The following is an 18,404-nucleotide window of genomic DNA, read 5'->3' as shown; positions in this document are numbered from 1 at the left end:
GATAAATATAGGCCTACCAAAGCTATAACACTACAACGATAACTTTTCTCTTCTCGGTTAGTCGCAGAAAACAGCAGTTATTGTAGTAAAACAACAATAAGAGAGAGCGAGAAAGTGCCGTTGATGCCACTGTATCGATAGAGCAAAAAATTAGTAGTGAGATCGTTTCGAATATTCAGAATCAAAATGTATCGACAAATTGATATTTTTGATAACACTGACACAAATATACAAAGAACTTAAAGATATTATGTTGTTATAAATCAAACCACCCAACAGCATAAATAAGAAATGATGAGGTTAAATAATCAATTAGTTGATTAAGAGAAAATTATTTGTCAACATTTTAATATTTTTCAGGCAAAAACATTTCATGGTTCCAGCTTCACAGATGTGAGGATTTACTACTTTTTCTTGTGATTTTTTATTATTATTTTTTTTTCTTTGTTTTTTATTATTTTACTATTAACCCTAACCCAAGACAAGCATTGGGAAGGTGTCACTTTTGTTTCTGAGTAATTACGATGGGTATTTCTCTCTAAAATGTAATTTCAGATTTATTACAAACCAAACAATCAAATGATTAAATGAGAAAATAATCAGCAGACTAATCCATAATGGAAACAATCATTAGGTGCAGTCAGGGTGTTTCATTAACGTTTGGGACTAATTACCCCAGGCCCCAAAAAGAGGAGGGATGTCAATAAAGCCTGGAATGAAAAGTTTGATTATGTTTGCAATGTTTTATTTCTTAGAAATTAGAGACATAACTTGAGTAAAACTGGCTGAATAAACCAGCTAAAAGACTGAGCTTTGTATAGAAAGAGTAGCAGAAGCTCTCTGAGGCCCCTCTCAGTCTTAAAGGTGCAAAATGGTTTACACCAACCCTGCACTAGGATTTGTTTTTGCAGTGGTGGCCCTAGCACATTTGGTGTCCTAGCCAAACCTTCCTACCTCAATGCAACCTCTGTGAGCTGTTCGTTGCAGCCACCAGACGTAACAATAGCTAGCTCTCCTCCTGCTGATTTCATGTTCTTTCTCACCACACACACGTAGTGTAGTGGTAGTTGAGTGGGCACCAGAGACCTGTTGTAGTTTTGACATGATAGCATACAGCGTATTTTGGGGTTCAAGTGACATCAGATAACTCACCCATCTCCCCCAGAGAGCAGGTAAAGTGTAGTAAGCTGGGGAGGGCGGCAGGAACCCAGAAAAAAGGCCTCTCTATTATTTAGTAGGATTTGCTATGTAGTTATGTTGATGCAGCCTTATGTGACATTTCAACAATAATATTAGTAATAGTATTAGTAAAAAATAATAAAAGATAACATTTTGATTCAACAAAAAATGGATCAAGAGAGGAAGGGAGGGGGACCCAGAGAGACTGCTTATGCATAGGACCCAGAATTTGGTGCAGCCCCCCCTGATTGCAGTCCTACATCAGGGGCTGCAATAGCTCAGTAGAGACTTGGTCTTGGAACAAAATATGGAGCATGGACTGGTAGCTGGAGAGGTGCCCGTTCACCTCCTGTGCACCACCTTGGCACTCTTGAGCAAGGCACTGAATTCCCAACTGCTCAGTGCCTGTCCATGGGCAGCTCCCTCCCTTTGACATCCCCCCATTTAATGCATGTATAGGTCCTGTTTGTGCATGTGTGTGTGTGTATTTCGGGCCTGTGTGTACATGACAACAGTGTAATAAAAACTGAATTTCCTCTTAGGGATTAATAAAGTGCATCTTTAATCCAAACTGTGAAATAACTACCTCCACCTTAACAAACTACAACAGTAAAATCATGCTTTTACACTGAGCGATTTGACTTGAACGCAGCATATGACCACACACTAAAGGGGGAGGGGAGGCTGCAGCTGCGCTCCGAACTTCGTTACCCAGGATTCCGTCCGCGCGTCAACAGCAACAGCTAGGATGTTGCGATATCGCTGGCAGCCAAAGATTGCTGTGGTTGCAGAGATTAGGCTGCTGGGTTGAAACCTCTGCCTAATGTTTAGCTAGATGTCAAATTCCGCGGTTGTTCGCGAGCAGTCTCAACAGACGGAGGTTTTAGCTTCCTGTCGACTCTGCGCCTGTTTGTGTTGATAAACGGCTGCATCGCGCTAATGCGTTAGCTTACTAAAACCCCAGTTTTAATGTAAATGGAAGCAATTAAATAGCTCGACGGGCAGCTATGTGCCATCTAACGGTCGCTTCACTTGACTGAGGATGGAAAGACTATTTCGGGCGACGCTATCAGACAAGTTACACGTCGGATACATCGCTCCCGTGGACATTATCTTCAGAGGATAACCTGGATAACCTTACACGAAATGTCATAGCGCGTAAGTAGCTAGCACTTAGCTAGCTGGGTAATGGCTGGACGAGATGGAGAAGGACCTAATGTTATCATCAGCAGCAGCCGACCATGAACAGCTGGATGGATAGCTAAAGAAATACTTTCTCCGGAGATGCTTTAGCCTCCTGGGTGGTGTAATTCACTTACATAACAGCTAGTCGCAACCGCTCTAGCTATCACCAACTGGCTTGTGTTGGCAAGCAAATGGGAAATTTGCCACCAAAAATCTGGGTTGTCTCAACATCATAAGTGACAAAGGCATCGCTGCATGTTGTGAGGCTGCAGACAGACTTTGCTTGAAGCGTCAGATTTCGTGTACAGCCTGACCTGCGTTATCTATCAGTGCAATAATAAGGTGCACAGGAAACAGGCACTTCATCTGTGTGCCTGGGATTTGAAGCCGCAAACACTCCTCCTGTCATTTCGACATCATGAGGAAGTTCTTTGATTCTCGTCGGGAGTTGGTGAGCTCCGGGCCTGGTTCTGGAGGAGGGGGCAGCAGCTCTGGGTCCAGTCATGCAGGCGGAAATTTCATTGGCAGAGCCTTCACTGTCGGGCGGCACCAAGTCACTGTTGAGGAGATAATTGCTGAAGGTGAGAAGGGGTTGCACAGACCCAGTGATGCTGTGTGTTTGTTTTGTCCTCCATCACATTTCCATGCATGTTGCAAGCCAAATGCACGAGTCACAAGACACAGCAGGGATGTAACCTTATGCCATCCCCACAGAAATGATGCATCTATGTATCTTGGATACATAAATGCAAAGTAGAGGCCTGCTGCTTTGCCTCAGCTGTACTCTGACTAACACAACAGCTTCCTGTCTGCTGTTTCATGATTCAGAAGTGTGATTCAAGGAGATGGAGAGGTACCTGGTGCCGAGCAGTAGAGCAGGATCCCTTTCAAAATGAATAAAAGAAGGGTTCGTGTACTGTGCAAGCTGTGGATTACACATGATTGTTGGATTTGTTTAAAAGATAGCAGTGATAGCACTATTTGGCATCAGCACTGAATTCCTGAAGCTGAAGTGGAGGCCTGCACTTTGCCACAACAAAGTAATTTTACCCATCATTTTGAACTTGGGAGTCAAATCTTTTTGTATTCTTATATTTCTAGAGTTTTCAATTGCTTACAATATATGGTAGTTTTTGTGTTTACAGCAAACATGCAAGTACAGTAACACATTAAATGATACATATTGCAGTGCTTTACATGCCTCAGGTAAAATATTCTTCATGACAAGTGACAAACCAAGACATTCTTCAACTCTATTGACTTTTGATTGAACACAAGCCACTAATCTCCTCACTCAGACGCTGTGGTAATTACGTCTCCCTTACAGTATCATTAGTATCGATGCCCAGCTTCGGCCTCAACCTGCACCCCTGCTCCTACTGTAGGTACCTCATGCAGATTTATCGTGCCACAATGCCACACAGTACCATTTCACTCATGTCGAGTTGTGGATGCAGTACAAGCCGCAGTGTCTGCCTGAAATTGATGACTCTGTCACAACTCAACTCGGCAAAGTGAATTTGTGGTCTGAGCTATACCAGATGGTTAGGCCTCAATGTAGGCCTCTACGTAAAGCCTGCAGCAATGACATGACTAATACATAACGCTATAAGGCTGCACCATTTGGTCCTGATTGTCCGTATTGATGCAAGACAACATGGACACAAATTCCAACAGTTGTGGAAGTAATTGGGTGTGAAAATGAGCATGTTAGCTACATTTCCAAAAGCATGATACCCTAGAAAAACTAGTAAGAATGGTGTGATGCTAGATTTCACCTATGTGGTTTGATTGCAATGAAATCTGGTACTTCTCTTGCAGTGTGCATCTAGGTTTTGGTGATTTGAGGTCTGACAGTTTGATTTGGTCTCTTTCTCTGTCCTGCAGGTGGCTTTGCAATCGTGTTCCTCGTGCGAACAAATCAAGGGGTGCGTTGCGCCCTGAAGAGGATGTATGTCAACAATGAGCATGATCTGCAGGTGTGCAAATGCGAGATTCAAATAATGGTGAGTTGCTGAGATTAAATCCTTTCTCTGCACGTTCTCACACACGCAGCTTGTGATTTGTTTCCCATTGGGGTTAAAGCCACATATGAATGCATTTACAAAACAAACTCAAACTCAAATTGTTCCTGACCGTTTCCAACAATTCACACATGCAAGTCCTCTGTTCTGTAAGTTCGGTACACATGCAGCCTGCAGCAGTTTTGTTTGGATGGTGGTATTTATTCATCTGGTTCTTGGTGTGCTTTGTTTTTGTTTTCATAGTATTGTCTTTCACGTTCTGCTCGCCCCCTGAGATGTGTTGTCAGAGGAGCTACAGGGTTATTTGTATGAACACAGACTCTTAAGGACCGTCTAGTCCATGATTTTTGTAAGCAGTCGTTGTTGAGATTGGTGAAAAGTTCTCGTTTTAATTGATCCCCTGTGAGGACGAATTTGACAAATGTATTGTCTGACCTCTTGACCTGGTAAAAATGCCAGAGCAGAACTGTGATTTATTCAGTGTATATTTAACACATATGTCATGGTCGCCGCCCACAATTTATATCATCAGCAGTCTTGAAGAGTTATTTCCTTCTTTTGAAGCATTTTCTGTAGCTGAATGCCAACATTCATTGAGTTCACACACAGAATTTCTGCTTTTCTGTCTGAAGGAGCAGTCAGGAAGGAAGGGAGGGAGGAAGCAATGGATGGTCAAATTACAAAAAATAGCTCATTGTATAAACATTAAACAGAATTACGTACAGTACGTTCTAACAGCTCAGGTCCTATTCTTGCTTTTGAATCCAACACTAACAGACCCTAAAATTTGGTTTAAAGATGTGTAATATTCTTTATTATATGACATGTTGTCTTTACCTCTCTGTTTCCGTCTCACTCACTCACTCACTCTCTTACACCAGCACACATACACACATGCACACAAACTCACTGACAGACAGACAATGCTTCACCTCATTCGCAGCACTTGACATTTTTTCATTACCTAATAGGTTCCTGATTTCAGCTGTCCATCGCAGCTCCCTCTGCAGGTGGTGGACTCACACTGCATCGCAGAACACTGACCAGATTAAATTAAAAGGGAGATGGCATTAAAATTCTTACTCACCTCTTTGCAGCAAAATATGTTCCTGTGTCATTATTTTGTTATGTTGCATAGCATTTGTCTCGTCTGTGGCATCTTTTTCTGAATGATGAATTTAAAGTAGAAAATCAAGTCAATAAGAAATACGTCCATTCATTTCACCGGTCATGTTATGTGCATGCCATGCAGGGGCTGCAGCCAGGCCTAACTATTGTCATTGCCTATTATTTTCTCAACTAGTCGATTAAGTGTTTGGTCCATAAAATGTCAGAAAATGGTGAAAAATGTTGATCAGTGTTTTCCAAAGCACAAGATGACGTCCTCAAATGTTTTGTTCTGTCCACAACCCAAATATGTTTAGTTTGCTGTCATATAGGAGTAAAGAAACCGCAAAGTATCCACACTCAATAAGCTGGAATCAGAGAATTTTAATCGATTATTAGATTAGTTGGTGTGATTAATTTAATAGTTGACATCTGTTTGATAAATCGTTGCAGTTCTACATTTTGGTACACGCTCTCTGAACAGTGGTGTGTTAACGCTCTTGAATGTGTGTTTGTGTTCTTGCAGAAAGACCTTGTGGGTCACAAGAATATTGTCGGTTATCTTGACTCCAGTATTACTGCTATGGGATCGAGGGATGTATGGGAGGTCTTCATACTTATGGACTTCTGCAAGGGTGAGTGCTGAGAGAAAAATGTGTTGTGGCTGCAGATACACGCTTCGAGTTTAAGCACCAGTTTCAGAGTGTTTGGAGCAATATCAGTGTTTTAAAAGAGTAACACACACAAGTTAAGGTTCAGTTATACACCTGTGAGGTTAATTTCCCCTGTCGTGTGAGGCGCTGTGTAACTGGATGTTGTTTTGCAGGGGGGCAGGTGGTCAATTTGATGAATCAAAGGCTGCAGACCGGCTTCACCGAGGCTGAGGTGCTGCAGATCTTCTGCGACACCTGTGATGCTGTTTCTCGCCTGCACCAGCGCAAGACACCCATCATCCACAGAGACCTTAAGGTGACACTTTTTGCCACTTCTTTTTTCTGTGTAATGCTCCGCTCTGCAGTGTGGAGGTGAGGACAGGCAGCCCAGGGGCAACACCTACTGTGGATCACCATGCTGTGTGTTTGAAGAGTCATGATTGATATGTTTGTGTGAGCTGAAGCTGTGTTTAATTATGGATAGCTCTAATAGGAGGGGGAAGGAGATTGTCAGCTGTCAAAATATGTGAAATGTCTTTGCATTTCTGCAGAGCGTTGTCAACTGCAGTGTGGTTGTTGCATTAATTTTAAGTTGCTGTCACTCAGTAGATTTAATCCAGGTGGAAACATGACATTTTATTGCAGTGTAGATCTCTTGATTTACTCAAACACCTGAAACGTTTAGGAGTGTGTTGGAGCATAATGAAAGGGACTGACTAAATCTGCATGTCATAATGTGAAGGTGCCCTCACCTTGGTATTTATATTCATCATTATCTCGAGTGTACACGTTGCAGGAAGTGAGACTTTGCAGAATGTGTCAGTTACAGCACTGCTCCGCCTCCAATCACAAATTGGGTGCTTTCATGTATAACCCCCGTGTTTCTCAGACAAAGCTGTCTGTGTGCGTCTTGTATATCTAGGTGGAGAACATCCTCCTGCATGACAAGGGTCATTATGTGCTGTGTGACTTTGGCAGCGCCACCAACAAGTTCCAGAGCCCACAGACCGAAGGAGTGGCCGCCGTGGAGGAAGAGATCAAAAAGTTTGTGCCTCTTTTCGTCGTTGTTCAGCTTTCGTTCATTAGCACTCCCTGTAGGTACAGCTGCACAGAAACCGTCAGCAGTTCTTCATTCATGAGCAGCTGTTGCTGTTATTCTATAGACTCATTGAAATTTTCACCTCATCCTCGTATGGCAGCTCTGCCCAGCGCCGTGAATATTTTGACACGTGTGCAAAACAGGTCTTGCTTGATGCAGAATGTAATTTGTAATGGATGAAATCACTACTTTCATTAGCCTTTATGAGCACATAATACTGTGTAGGCTGTTTTTATTTCACTGCCACATCAAAATGGGTGGTATTCGTACTAATTTTGTCCTGTTTTATTCTTGCTCATTTATTTCCGTTTCCTTCCAGGTACACCACTTTATCATATCGCGCCCCAGAGATGGTGAACCTCTACAATAACAAGATTATCACTACAAAAGCAGATATCTGGGTGAGTGCAGAGGGCAGACAGATCCGTAATAATCATGACGAGGGTGCAGAAGAGCTTACAGAGCAGCAACACATACTGTATATATATTGTAAAACTAAACCATAACCTCTACTGATGTAAAACATGATCAGAGTATTGATTATGGTATACTGTGTTCAACTAATATTAATTATTCATGGTTACTGTATGTTTTACAGTCAAGTTTGACATAGTGACCCATGGGACAGGAGGAAGAGAAGAAATATTAAAGGGATAGTTCAGATCTTTTGAAGTGGGCCCATAGTCAGTGTATTACATACTTTAGATGTCGGTCGGCACACCCCCATATTGGAGAACGGGGCAGGAGTACCAACATGGGAGCTAAGAAATGTGGTGCTTTGGCAGCTGCCAAACGTATTTTAGCCACCTCAAATGTCAATAACAGTTTAGTATGCCATACTCAAAATATTGTTTACCGCTTTACCCTGACGCAGGCAGCCCTTTTCGATGGGGAAGCCATTAACAGCTTCCCCATCTATGCTCTCATCAAAGCCACCAGACTCCATTGGGAAAACAGTAATTTTAGCTCACAGAACACAGGAGTTGCTGGTCTACTGCTGCCTCAATCAGTAAGTTTGTATTTGTTATTCTGTGATTTTGGTGAATCTGAACTAACTCTTAAATGCTGACGTCACAAAAAAGCACAAACAGATGAATCAATCAAGGCAGAGGTAGACCAGCAGCTCCTGTGTTCTGTGACGTTAAATTAATGTTTATTCTTAATGGAGTCTGGCCTTGAAGAGAGTGATGTAACGGCTTCAGTTACGTGTCAGAAATCACTGCCTGATGACAAGTTAAAGCAGCGAAAATATGCAAAATATAGTGTACACTTAAACTGATAATGATTTTTTTAAGTGGCTAAAATATGTTACACAGCAGTACATCGCTGAGCTTCTGCGTCTGTACTCCTGCCTGCTTCACCAAACTGGGGGTGTGCCAACTGACATCTGCTGTAGATAATACACTGACAGTGAGTTACTACCTCAAACAACCCAACTTCAGACTATCTAACCTATTCTTTTTAACCTGTAGGCTTGTCAAGTAGCAGATGTATGAGTATTAGTGATTGTTTTTTGTTTAAAAAATAGAAGTTGTTGACTTTATATATAGTTTTTAATGTTATTCCAGCTTTTATTTACAGAAAAAAAGGATATTTGTTTTGTATTATTGATACTCTTTATTAATCTTCTCCTCTCCTCGTGCCCTTGTCTGTGTTTACTGGCGGGCGTGCATGTGATTGTCTTCTCCAGGCGCTGGGCTGTTTGCTGTACAAACTCTGCTTCTTCACTCTGCCCTTTGGTGAAAGCCAGGTGGCCATCTGTGATGGCAGCTTCACCATTCCAGACAACTCCCGCTACTCTTATGATCTTCACTGCCTCATTCGTGAGTCTGTCTTAAACAATAATGAATGTTTTCAACAACCTCAAATGCAGTTTTCACAGACACATGCACTTATGGTTGAATATGAATATCTAGTCACTGACTATAATAACTCTCCACGTTTTGAGTCCCACTCTTGTTTCTTCGTGGTGTTTTTTCAGGGTACATGCTGGAGCCAGACCCAGACAAAAGACCAGATATCTACCAGGTGTCCTACTTTGCTTTTAAACTAGCTCAGCGGACCTGCCCTGTTCAGAATGTGAAGGTCAGTCTCCCTCAGCACCGGAGTCAGCTGAAATATCTGGAAATGCTTGGCTTTCTCTCATCAGGGATTGATTTTCATGTCGTATTCAGTAGAATCTGCTACGGGTTGTCTGCCTGAGCGGGCACTTGTCACACTGTGGAAAATCTGCAGTAATACATCAGCTGCAAACAGTAAAAAAAACCTTGTTAGAACTGATGAAGTGCAAGAATCAGGAAGTTTTCATTGTCAAATTGTGTCTGAACCATTGTCAGTGATGCTGTCTTGTGGAAATTTGACATACATTTCTGTAAATTTCCTTTTTTCCTTCCATTATCCAGAATTCTCAGATTCCTTCTAAACTTCCTGAGCCAATCAAAGCGAGTGAGGCTGCAGCCGCGAAGAAGAGCCAGGCTAAACCCAGGCAAGCATGACCTGCTTACACTGTATCACCATTAAAGCTGTAGTAACACGACATTTTGAGGAAGTAATTAGGTGCCGTCAGTATTCTGATACTCATTAAATAATGATGTTAACACTATTTGCCATGATTAACAAGAAGGCCAACATGCTCCCTTTGTTGCCAGACTGACGGATCCAATTCCCACCACTGAAACCTCCATCACCCCTCGCCAGAGGCCCAAAGCAGCACATACCCAGCCTGCGGCTGGCATCCTACCCATCCAGCCTGCTGCTCTCACCCCTCGCAAGCGGGCTAATCTCCCTGGTGGTGCAGCTCAGCCTGTGGGTATGTACAGCACTTCGTCCTTATTCTCCTACTCGTCATAGGACAAACAAACAGATTTTGGATAAAGATGTGCATAAAGACAGGAGTTCAACAGGATTATAATTAAATAGCTTTCTGCTTGACTTTGTGCTTGGTCTGACAGATCCAGTCAACACACACATTCACCTCTCTTTTATCTGCAGTTCACCCCCTCCCATCTTTATCTGATAATAGCTTCCGTTGTCATCACACCCATGGCCCTTTCCGGTCATTGTCTTCCAACCTACCTGGATAAACATTTTGTTTGTTCCAAGAGCTAAGATTGTCTTTCCAGCAAACTCTCCCAGAGGTCCTGGCCCCCAGCAAAGCACATACCTGCTCACCTGTTCCCCAGATCCATTAATATCTGAACATGTCCATATAAGCCCATGTACTACAACACCCTCCCACAGCATGCAGGTTAAGACTCATGCAAATTAAATCAATCTAACCACAGGCCCAAAGTGATTATGTAATGATTCTCTCCACACTGCTTCAGCTGATATCAGTTTTTGTACCTGTTACAAATCACTTACCTTTTTTTTTTTTTTTTTAATCAGCATTTCACAGATTATATAATCCCCCGAAATGCTCCTGATGCTCCTGTGTATCTTGATTTTCACTGTGTTGCACATCTGTATCAGTATTAAGATTAAAAAATGTTCCACGCTGTTGAGTGATGTGTAGTCTGTGCTCTTTTTAACATCCCACAGGAGTCAGCTTAAACCTCTCTCAGCCAGCTGCAGCTCTGCAGTCACAGAAGGCACAGAGTTCAGTTTTGCCTCTCATCCAGTCACAAAACAATTCAAGTCAGGCTGTGGCTCCGCAGAAGCAGGTACGTACTGACAAATGACACTGAACACACACAGGAGCTTTTTACAGGTGCAAATTAATACAAACTCTGATTTTTCTGTATGAAAACGGTCAAAAAATAAGCCCAAAAGACAGGAGCACAAACTTAGTTAAGATGGTTTCAACCATAACCTTATAAGTGACGACAGATTCTCTCATATTTTTGTGATCGCTGATGCAGCCAGCCGCAGCTCCAGCAGCAGAGACTGCAGCAACAACAGCGGCAGCGGTGTCACCAGTCACCAAGGCCGACGTCCAACCACAAGCACAGCCAATAGTTCAGCAACAGACCACACCCACATCCGCGGCCAGCGCCACCTCCCAGCAGGGAGCACAGACTCCGTCGAGCCCGGCCCCTCCTCAACGCCCAGCTCGACGCAAGCAGGCTCAGCAGCCAGCGGCTCAGCCTTCGCCCAGCAAACCGGCCCCTGGTCAGCCGCCTATATCTCAGCAGCAGCAGCAGCAGCAGCAGATAACTCAGCCACCAGCTGCTCAGGCTCCGCCCACCTCCACTGAGATCAGCCAAATAGCAGCAGAGACAGTACGTTCTGGTCATTATTCAGTTTCTGACAGTGTCTGAACATCATCATCTCTGTAGAGCTGTCAGAATTAATAACTTCTCCTTCCTTTTTATTTGTCTGTAATCTTTTAAGTGGCATGTTGTTCACTTAATCCATCTCTCCATCGCTTGGGAAAGAAATTAAAAATATTATCATATTTTCTCTCCCTGTTTGTTACATTCTAAATATGTCAGTCATTTTGCTCCTTTTCTGTTTGTTTGATCTGACTCTGGACTTTTTGCCTCAAGTAAATGGAGCTGTCAGTGAAATGAAAACTTAAAGAGACAGTTATATATACAATATGTATTTTTGATTTTGGGATGAACTGGCCCTTTAATAGCATGTCAAACACATTCTAATATTTAAACATGCTGTGAGGCTTTCCGTGACCTGTGAGATCCTCTATGAACTGTCTTGATCTTTTGCGTTTGGTCTTCACTCCATACCTCTTTCGTTCAGACTCCACCTGCTTCTCCAAAGACGACTGAAGAGCGAGGCCACCAACGCACACCGAGTGACGCTGCAGCGAGCAGCGTTGCTGGAGTTCCAGTGAGTGACTCCTCACAGCAGCCACAAGGAGCTAATGGAGACGCTGTCCTCAACCAGTAAGTTGCACATGTAGTGAGGATAAGTTCAAGCTCCATTCTTCTCCTGTTTGTTTTATTTATGATATGTTGTGCCTTTTTTTTTTTTTCCCTGTAGATCATTTACATCTCAGCCAAGCACCGCTCAGCTTGTACAGCTCGGTATTGATGATGCAGGCCAGGACCAAACCAAAGCTGGAGCCACTGTTTCTGCGGCCAGCGATGCAACCAACACCCCCACACAGCCCGCATGGAACCCGTTTGACGATGACAACTTTTCAAACCTCACTGCAGACGAATTCAAAACCGAGGACAAAAAGCCCACTGGTATATCTATTAATACCACCGTTCATGTGTATATTTGAAGTATTTTAAATATGTTGTAAACTATTAATAACTGTGAATTTCCTTTGTTCAGACCTACCTTCAGAAATTGAGTTATCATCCTCTGAGGCGTTGATACCAGGCCTGCAGGCCTCATCTGTGGCTAATACACCCCAAGATACTGGTACGTCACATTTTTTCCCTTAAGATATGCTACATGAGTGTTTTTCTCCTTTTCTTGCTTCTGCATTGACCTGGACTGACGTCTGGGCCATATATCGATATCATATCAATACTGTCATATGAGACTAGATATCGTCTTAGATTATCGATATTGTAATTGTGTGTCAAGTGTTGTCTTTTCCTGGTTTTAAAGGATGCATTACAGTAAAGTAATGTAATTCTCAGAAGTTACCAGACTGTTCTAGCTGTACTATTATTTACCTTTACTCACTTGGTCATTATGTCCACATTACTGATGATTATTACGCAAAAATCTCATTGTGTAAATATATTTTTGGAAGCACCAATGGTGAACCCTGCAGTAACATTGCAATATCAATAAGTATTTGCTCAAAAATATCGAACCTCTGATTTTCTCCATATTCCCCAGCCCTGTCTGAACCTATGAAACTCCACAGACCCGTTAGTGACATCATCATAAAGTCATGCTGTCCCCTCACTGTTCATACTCACATTATAATTTTTAAGAGCTTTCATCAAAAGCTAATACTGTTTGTCAGACCGCTACATTTACCTTGTAATGTCATGGTTCTGCCTTGAAAAGAATGTGTCTTTGGACTTTATTATTTCACCTTATTATACGATAAGTGTCATAAAGCCAAAACTCTTAATGAAAGCAGGCAACATGGGGGCTGGAACAAACAAATACACAATAGGAATTTAATCTTGTAAAACTGTGGAGAAAACATTTTGTATGACTTTAAACTAATTAGATGTGACAACAGTATTAGTTGTTAAAATGTAAAAAAAAAAAGGGCCTTTTTTAGCTTGTGGAAACATTTCATTCAATTTAGTTTAATTCAGCTGTATTTACACAGCCCAATATCACAAACCACAATTTGCCTCAGGGTGATTTACAGTCCATACAACATATAACACCCTCTGTCCTTGGACCCCCACAGCAAATAAGAAGCCCCCATTCCCAAAAAAGATCCCCTTGAACAAAGAAAAAAATGGAAGACATCTCAGGAAGAGCAACTGAGAAGATGTCCCTCTCCCAGTATGGACAGACATGATTTAATGATTGGTCTTTACAAATACTGGGGGCAACAAATTCCCATTTTTCTAATATAGGGGGTAATATAACCCGCCCTGTCCCCCGCAGTGATTGCACACTTCATTCAAATGGTCAACATTTCTTTGGCAAGGTAGCTCAGACTGAGATTTACAGTAAATACAAGCTGATAAGTTGTTCCCCGCTTTAATACCTCACTGTTGTATTGTTGCCACATAATGCATCGTACTGCATGAGTCTGAAGGAGTATAATGTAATATCAACCTGGTAATGCACCTGATCCATTAATCTGATAGCTTTGAGAAGCTTTCAAAAGCAAGTGCCGCCAACGTGCATCACATGAATAAAGTAAAGGCTTCAGTCAGAATGAGAGAAATGACGACATTTAAACGATGTTACTCTGTCGATGTTAATGGTGCTGCTGTACTCAGCAAATATAGCCACTATTTTTTTTTTTATGTGTTTCCTTTAACGAGATAGAAATGTTTAAGAATCGATTCGCTCATATACTACATAAGGTAGGACTGTTGCTCAGAGTCTCACACAGTCTGACGATCAGTACCAGCTACAGACAACAAATACACACTTGACTTGGTACTTGACATCAGCCTCCTCCCATAATGCATTTGTAGTCTCACTGTTAGGCTTCGTAATGGATTAAAATCTTTGCTGTAAAACACTGCTTCTGTTTTGTAGTAGAAAAACCATCATCCATTCTTGATGTGGATTCAGGAGCCTCGCTGCTGGCTGTCCCAGATCCTTTTGGTCTCGAGCTGTCAGATGCACCAGGTAAACATCTCTCTCTGTGGATCCATACTATACACACATATATACCTTTGTATTTTTGTCAGTTGTGGTCAGATTTCTATTATATACATACATAAATATGAATTTAAAGCAAGCCTAAATAAAGCATGTGTCCACATTTATCCATAGTAAGCTTAATGAATAATAGAAATGAATAAAAACATTAATAAATAATGCTATGGAAGTACATGGTATAAACATTAGGTACATGATCAGCAGGCAGTCTGGCTCCAAACCAGGTATGTGTTTGTGAACACACTGTCTGTATTCATCTCTCTGTTGTATTTTGCTTTGGGCTTTTTACATTTTATGCCACAGCTGATATTGTTCTTGCACTTTCCCCGAGTACGTCTCCTTTATCATCTCTTAATTCTTCGTTGGCCTTCAGAGAAGCTGATTGAAGGACTCAAATCTCCAGACACGTCTTCACTCATGCTTCCCGACCTCCTGTCATTGTCTGATCCCTTCGGTGGCTCTGTGGAAGAGTCTGCAAAAGGTGTGTGTGTATGTGAGTGCGTGCAGGAGTGTATTATGTTTGTAAGAGCTACAAAGGTCCTTCAGTATTACAGTTTTGTAACTAGTATATGAAACCGAAGTTGGAGGGTCAATGCATATATCTTAGAATCATGTATCTTTGTCCTCGTTGTACTTGAACCATAACTAAACTTCACCCTCTTCTCTCTCCACCTTTGGCTTCTCCTGACCTGCCCCAGACCCTCTCGCCGCAGACGACACTCTCCTGGGCTGCTCTCTGATCTCTGGTCCGTCCGCCCCTCCGGCAGCGAGCAGCGCCACCTCCTCTGTCTCCTCTGCTCCCACCTCCGCTGCCTCTGCTTTAGATGATTTCAGCTTGTTGTCTGGGGACTGTGCACAGCCTATAGCAGGTAAGCTGTGAGAAACTAAAGACTTCTACAAACCCCAGTGACTCTTAATTAGTGACAGAAGTGTGTCTGCACTGCAGCACCAAGTACTCACAACTATTTAGGGCAAAATGTTGCCACCAAATGCTTGTCAAATTCTTTACTTAAGCTTTGATCAGATATTTTTGATGGTTATTTTTGTCCGTGCTGTGCTGGCTAGAAGGAGGTGACAGTGTCTGAGTTTGATTGAGAGTGGCTAACAGGCTGAGCTCTGGTGTTAAGCACCGACAGGGGAAGAGAGACAAAGTAAATCAAACCTGAGCTGCAGGTTAGAAGCCGTACAGTATGTAGACTTTTTTCAGCAGTAGCACCAAATAGTAAGCAGCACACTAACGTCTAACTGAACCAATGTGATATTGGAGGGAAGCTTAGAAGCTGTTTAGGGTGCTGCGGCTGACTCGCTCTGTAGGCTGAGGTGCAGGAGCCATGGACGTGTGGAAAGTTCTCCATCCATGTAACAGTATTTTAATGAGACTCCAAAAATGCAATTTATTTTTCCTTATGATTTTGAATTTCTTAACCACTGGGTGGCAGCAAAAGCATTTCCATCACATTTCAAAGTCATCTTGACAGCGTATGTTATGTTCATTGTCATAACTTCCATCATTAAAGTTTCATCATTAAAGGCGAGTAAATCAAAACTTTCTCCATTCACTATTGTGGTTTTATCTGTGAACAACAGATTGATGGTTCCACATGGATGTTATCTGTTTCACATTAATTGAAAGCTTTTTTAAAAATAGTGAAGTTCTGCTTTTGAATGGAATAATTTGTAAAACCGCATCGTGTGTCTCAGATTGAGAGCTCCACAGCTGTGGTGTCGTTGTTGGTTCTTGGCTGGTGAGCGAAGGCATTTGACTGCTGTTGACAGTGCCAACTCTGAATCACAGCCTGACTGTGCACCAGCTGCATGATCCTAATTACTACTGATCTCGCCTCATAATGTCTTATCAAATGGGCTTTTTACCACCGGGGAGCTTTCGGTGTGTTACTGCGGATTTTATTAAAATGTTTATCATGGTGACAAAGGTATTGAGTCTTATTGTTGTCGGCCTAAACTGTGGATGAAGTATCTGCTCCACAATGCTCTAATAAAAAGCAGTCATCTTTTTAATAGGCCACAGTGCTCCTTTTAATTTTTTTGACTCCTATTCTTAACATTTTCTGGCACAATTGGGCTGTCATACTTTAAAGCCAACAACCCATGCGGTGACCACGTCCCGACAAACCAAATGTGGGACAAAGAGTATGTTTGTCCTTGACAATGTGGGACATTATTGAAAATTACTGAGAGTCTCCTTCCACCGGCTTCACCCAGTTATAAGTGCAGTAGTTTCCGGCCTTTGATGTAGCTGCCATTTTTCCATCATATTCCACCTAGATCTATGACTTTGTGGTGAGTTGCAATTTTCAAGACTGACACTCACCTGCATGTGACCCACATGTGCGCAGTTTGATTGGCATCAAACACAGCCCCTGTGATTACAGTGTTCCCTGCCTCTTCACAGCTATTGGATAAAAGACAGATTTTAGAAGAGCGTCCATGTTGCAGTGGTTTTACTTTTGAAAACTTGAGCCAATCAAAACATCTTAATATGTGGGATAAATTGCTGAGCAGTGGGAAATCTTGTCACTCTAACACAGTGTTCCTGCGGATGCTTTAAAAGTCTTACAAGGAAATGAATTAATTGATCAAAAATTAGGGCCTGAATTGGTATTAAAATGTCTTAGATCAATCTTAAAGTCTGATTTAAGACAGTCGAAAGTCCTAAAAATGCTAAGACAGGGTGCCCATTAGCTCACCTGGTAGAGCAGGTGCCCCCATACACAAAGGCCCAGTCCTTCCTGCAGCAGCCAGGGGTTCAATTCCAGCCTATGGCCCTTTGCTGCATGTCGTCCCCCCCTCTCTTTCCCCCCTTCACACTAACAACTGTCCTGACAATTAAAGGTAAAAAAGCCCTAAAAAATATCTTAAAAAATGCTGAGGCTGCAAGGCAATGCACACAAGGCTCTGTGTATTTTATTCAAAAAGTTTTCCGAATTCGGCACAATGGGAATCAGGGCAGTGGAATCCCACATGCAGAGTGAGAAACATAAAATCGCCAAAAAAAGCCCACCAAAAACGGCAGGTATTTCCAGGTCTATTGACATTGGTTCGTGTTTTTTGTTCCTTAGTTTTGCTCATTGTAAAATTGGTCTTAAATTTAATTCTGAGGAGCACTAAGAAAGTCTTCACAAGGCTTAAATCTAACTTGCCTTTGAGCTGCAGAAACCCTGCTAACAATCCCCTTTTTTGTCCTCTGCAGACTCGTCTCTCCTGATCTCAGACTTTGAGCCGCAGCAGGCCGCAGCGGAGGCAGGCACAGAGGATGAGTTTGATCCTATTCCCGTCACAGGCCGAAAGAACTCCCAAGGTGAGTCTTTACGTTCTCCACCAGGAAGCACGTGGTGGGTCAAGTTGATTTAAAGGATTAAATTCACAGTGATTGGCTGTTTATTGAATTTCCCTCACTTGCATGCTGATTTGCTAAATAATGAATGTAACAGACAAACAACAGGATCAGGTGCCTGCACTTTTTTACACCCTCAGACTGTTTTAAAACCAGTAGAGGTAAATGGGTAAACTCTGCCCTCTCTTTCTCTCTCTCTTTCTTTCTCAACCTCTCTCCCCTCCTTGACTGCTGTGTTTGCTTGTTGTGACTTCGCTCCTCTGCTTCTCCCCCCCCTCTGTCTGCCTGTATTCGTCTCGTCCCCCCCTGCCTTCCCTCCTCCCTTGTCTCTCCGGCCAGTTTCAGGAGGCCACTCGCGCAGTAACAGTGGCGGCTCTGAATCCAGCCTGCCCAGCTTGGCCCGCTCCCTGCTGCTGGTGGACCAGCTCATCGACTTGTAGGCGGCTCCCCCCAGTAGAAGCTGTAACACTGGATTATAGACTGGCATAGCATAACGGCAATCAACACTGTTGTCATAGCTAGCTTCCTGCAACCCCCCCCCCCCCCCCCCCCCCCCCCCCCCCCCCTCCCCCCCC

General features: G+C 42.7%; 1 protein-coding gene across 3 annotated transcripts in view; it reads left to right on the top strand.

The window, feature by feature from the left end:
• The first annotated feature begins 1,920 nt into the window (after positions 1 to 1,920).
• Positions 1,921 to 18,404, top strand: part of LOC126395355 (AP2-associated protein kinase 1-like) — a 24,721-nt gene continuing 8,237 nt past the window's right edge. The window contains exons 1-20 of one of the 3 annotated variants that reach the window (XM_050052757.1): positions 1,921 to 2,945; positions 4,252 to 4,370; positions 6,022 to 6,130; positions 6,322 to 6,464; positions 7,071 to 7,192; positions 7,567 to 7,648; positions 8,938 to 9,070; positions 9,229 to 9,332; positions 9,650 to 9,732; positions 9,896 to 10,056; positions 10,788 to 10,909; positions 11,108 to 11,467; positions 11,946 to 12,091; positions 12,189 to 12,397; positions 12,489 to 12,578; positions 14,349 to 14,441; positions 14,848 to 14,955; positions 15,173 to 15,343; positions 17,686 to 17,793; positions 18,169 to 18,397. In XM_050052757.1, coding sequence (XP_049908714.1) covers positions 2,783 to 2,945; positions 4,252 to 4,370; positions 6,022 to 6,130; positions 6,322 to 6,464; positions 7,071 to 7,192; positions 7,567 to 7,648; positions 8,938 to 9,070; positions 9,229 to 9,332; positions 9,650 to 9,732; positions 9,896 to 10,056; positions 10,788 to 10,909; positions 11,108 to 11,467; positions 11,946 to 12,091; positions 12,189 to 12,397; positions 12,489 to 12,578; positions 14,349 to 14,441; positions 14,848 to 14,955; positions 15,173 to 15,343; positions 17,686 to 17,793; positions 18,169 to 18,269 — 2,727 coding nt within the window. In that variant the 5' untranslated portion in view covers positions 1,921 to 2,782 and the 3' untranslated portion in view covers positions 18,270 to 18,397. Of the gene's footprint in view, positions 2,946 to 4,251; positions 4,371 to 6,021; positions 6,131 to 6,321; positions 6,465 to 7,070; positions 7,193 to 7,566; positions 7,649 to 8,937; positions 9,071 to 9,228; positions 9,333 to 9,649; positions 9,733 to 9,895; positions 10,057 to 10,787; positions 10,910 to 11,107; positions 11,468 to 11,945; positions 12,092 to 12,188; positions 12,398 to 12,488; positions 12,579 to 14,348; positions 14,442 to 14,847; positions 14,956 to 15,172; positions 15,344 to 17,685; positions 17,794 to 18,168; positions 18,398 to 18,404 lie in introns of those variants that run through there. The other 2 variants (XM_050052756.1, XM_050052755.1) reach the window with 2 other exon arrangements.

This window comes from Epinephelus moara, chromosome 9, assembly GCF_006386435.1.
Source record: "Epinephelus moara isolate mb chromosome 9, YSFRI_EMoa_1.0, whole genome shotgun sequence".
Taxonomy (NCBI): Eukaryota; Metazoa; Chordata; class Actinopteri; order Perciformes; family Serranidae; genus Epinephelus; species Epinephelus moara.
Note: the sequence above shows the minus strand (reverse complement) of the source record. Positions and strands in the feature narration are given on the sequence as shown.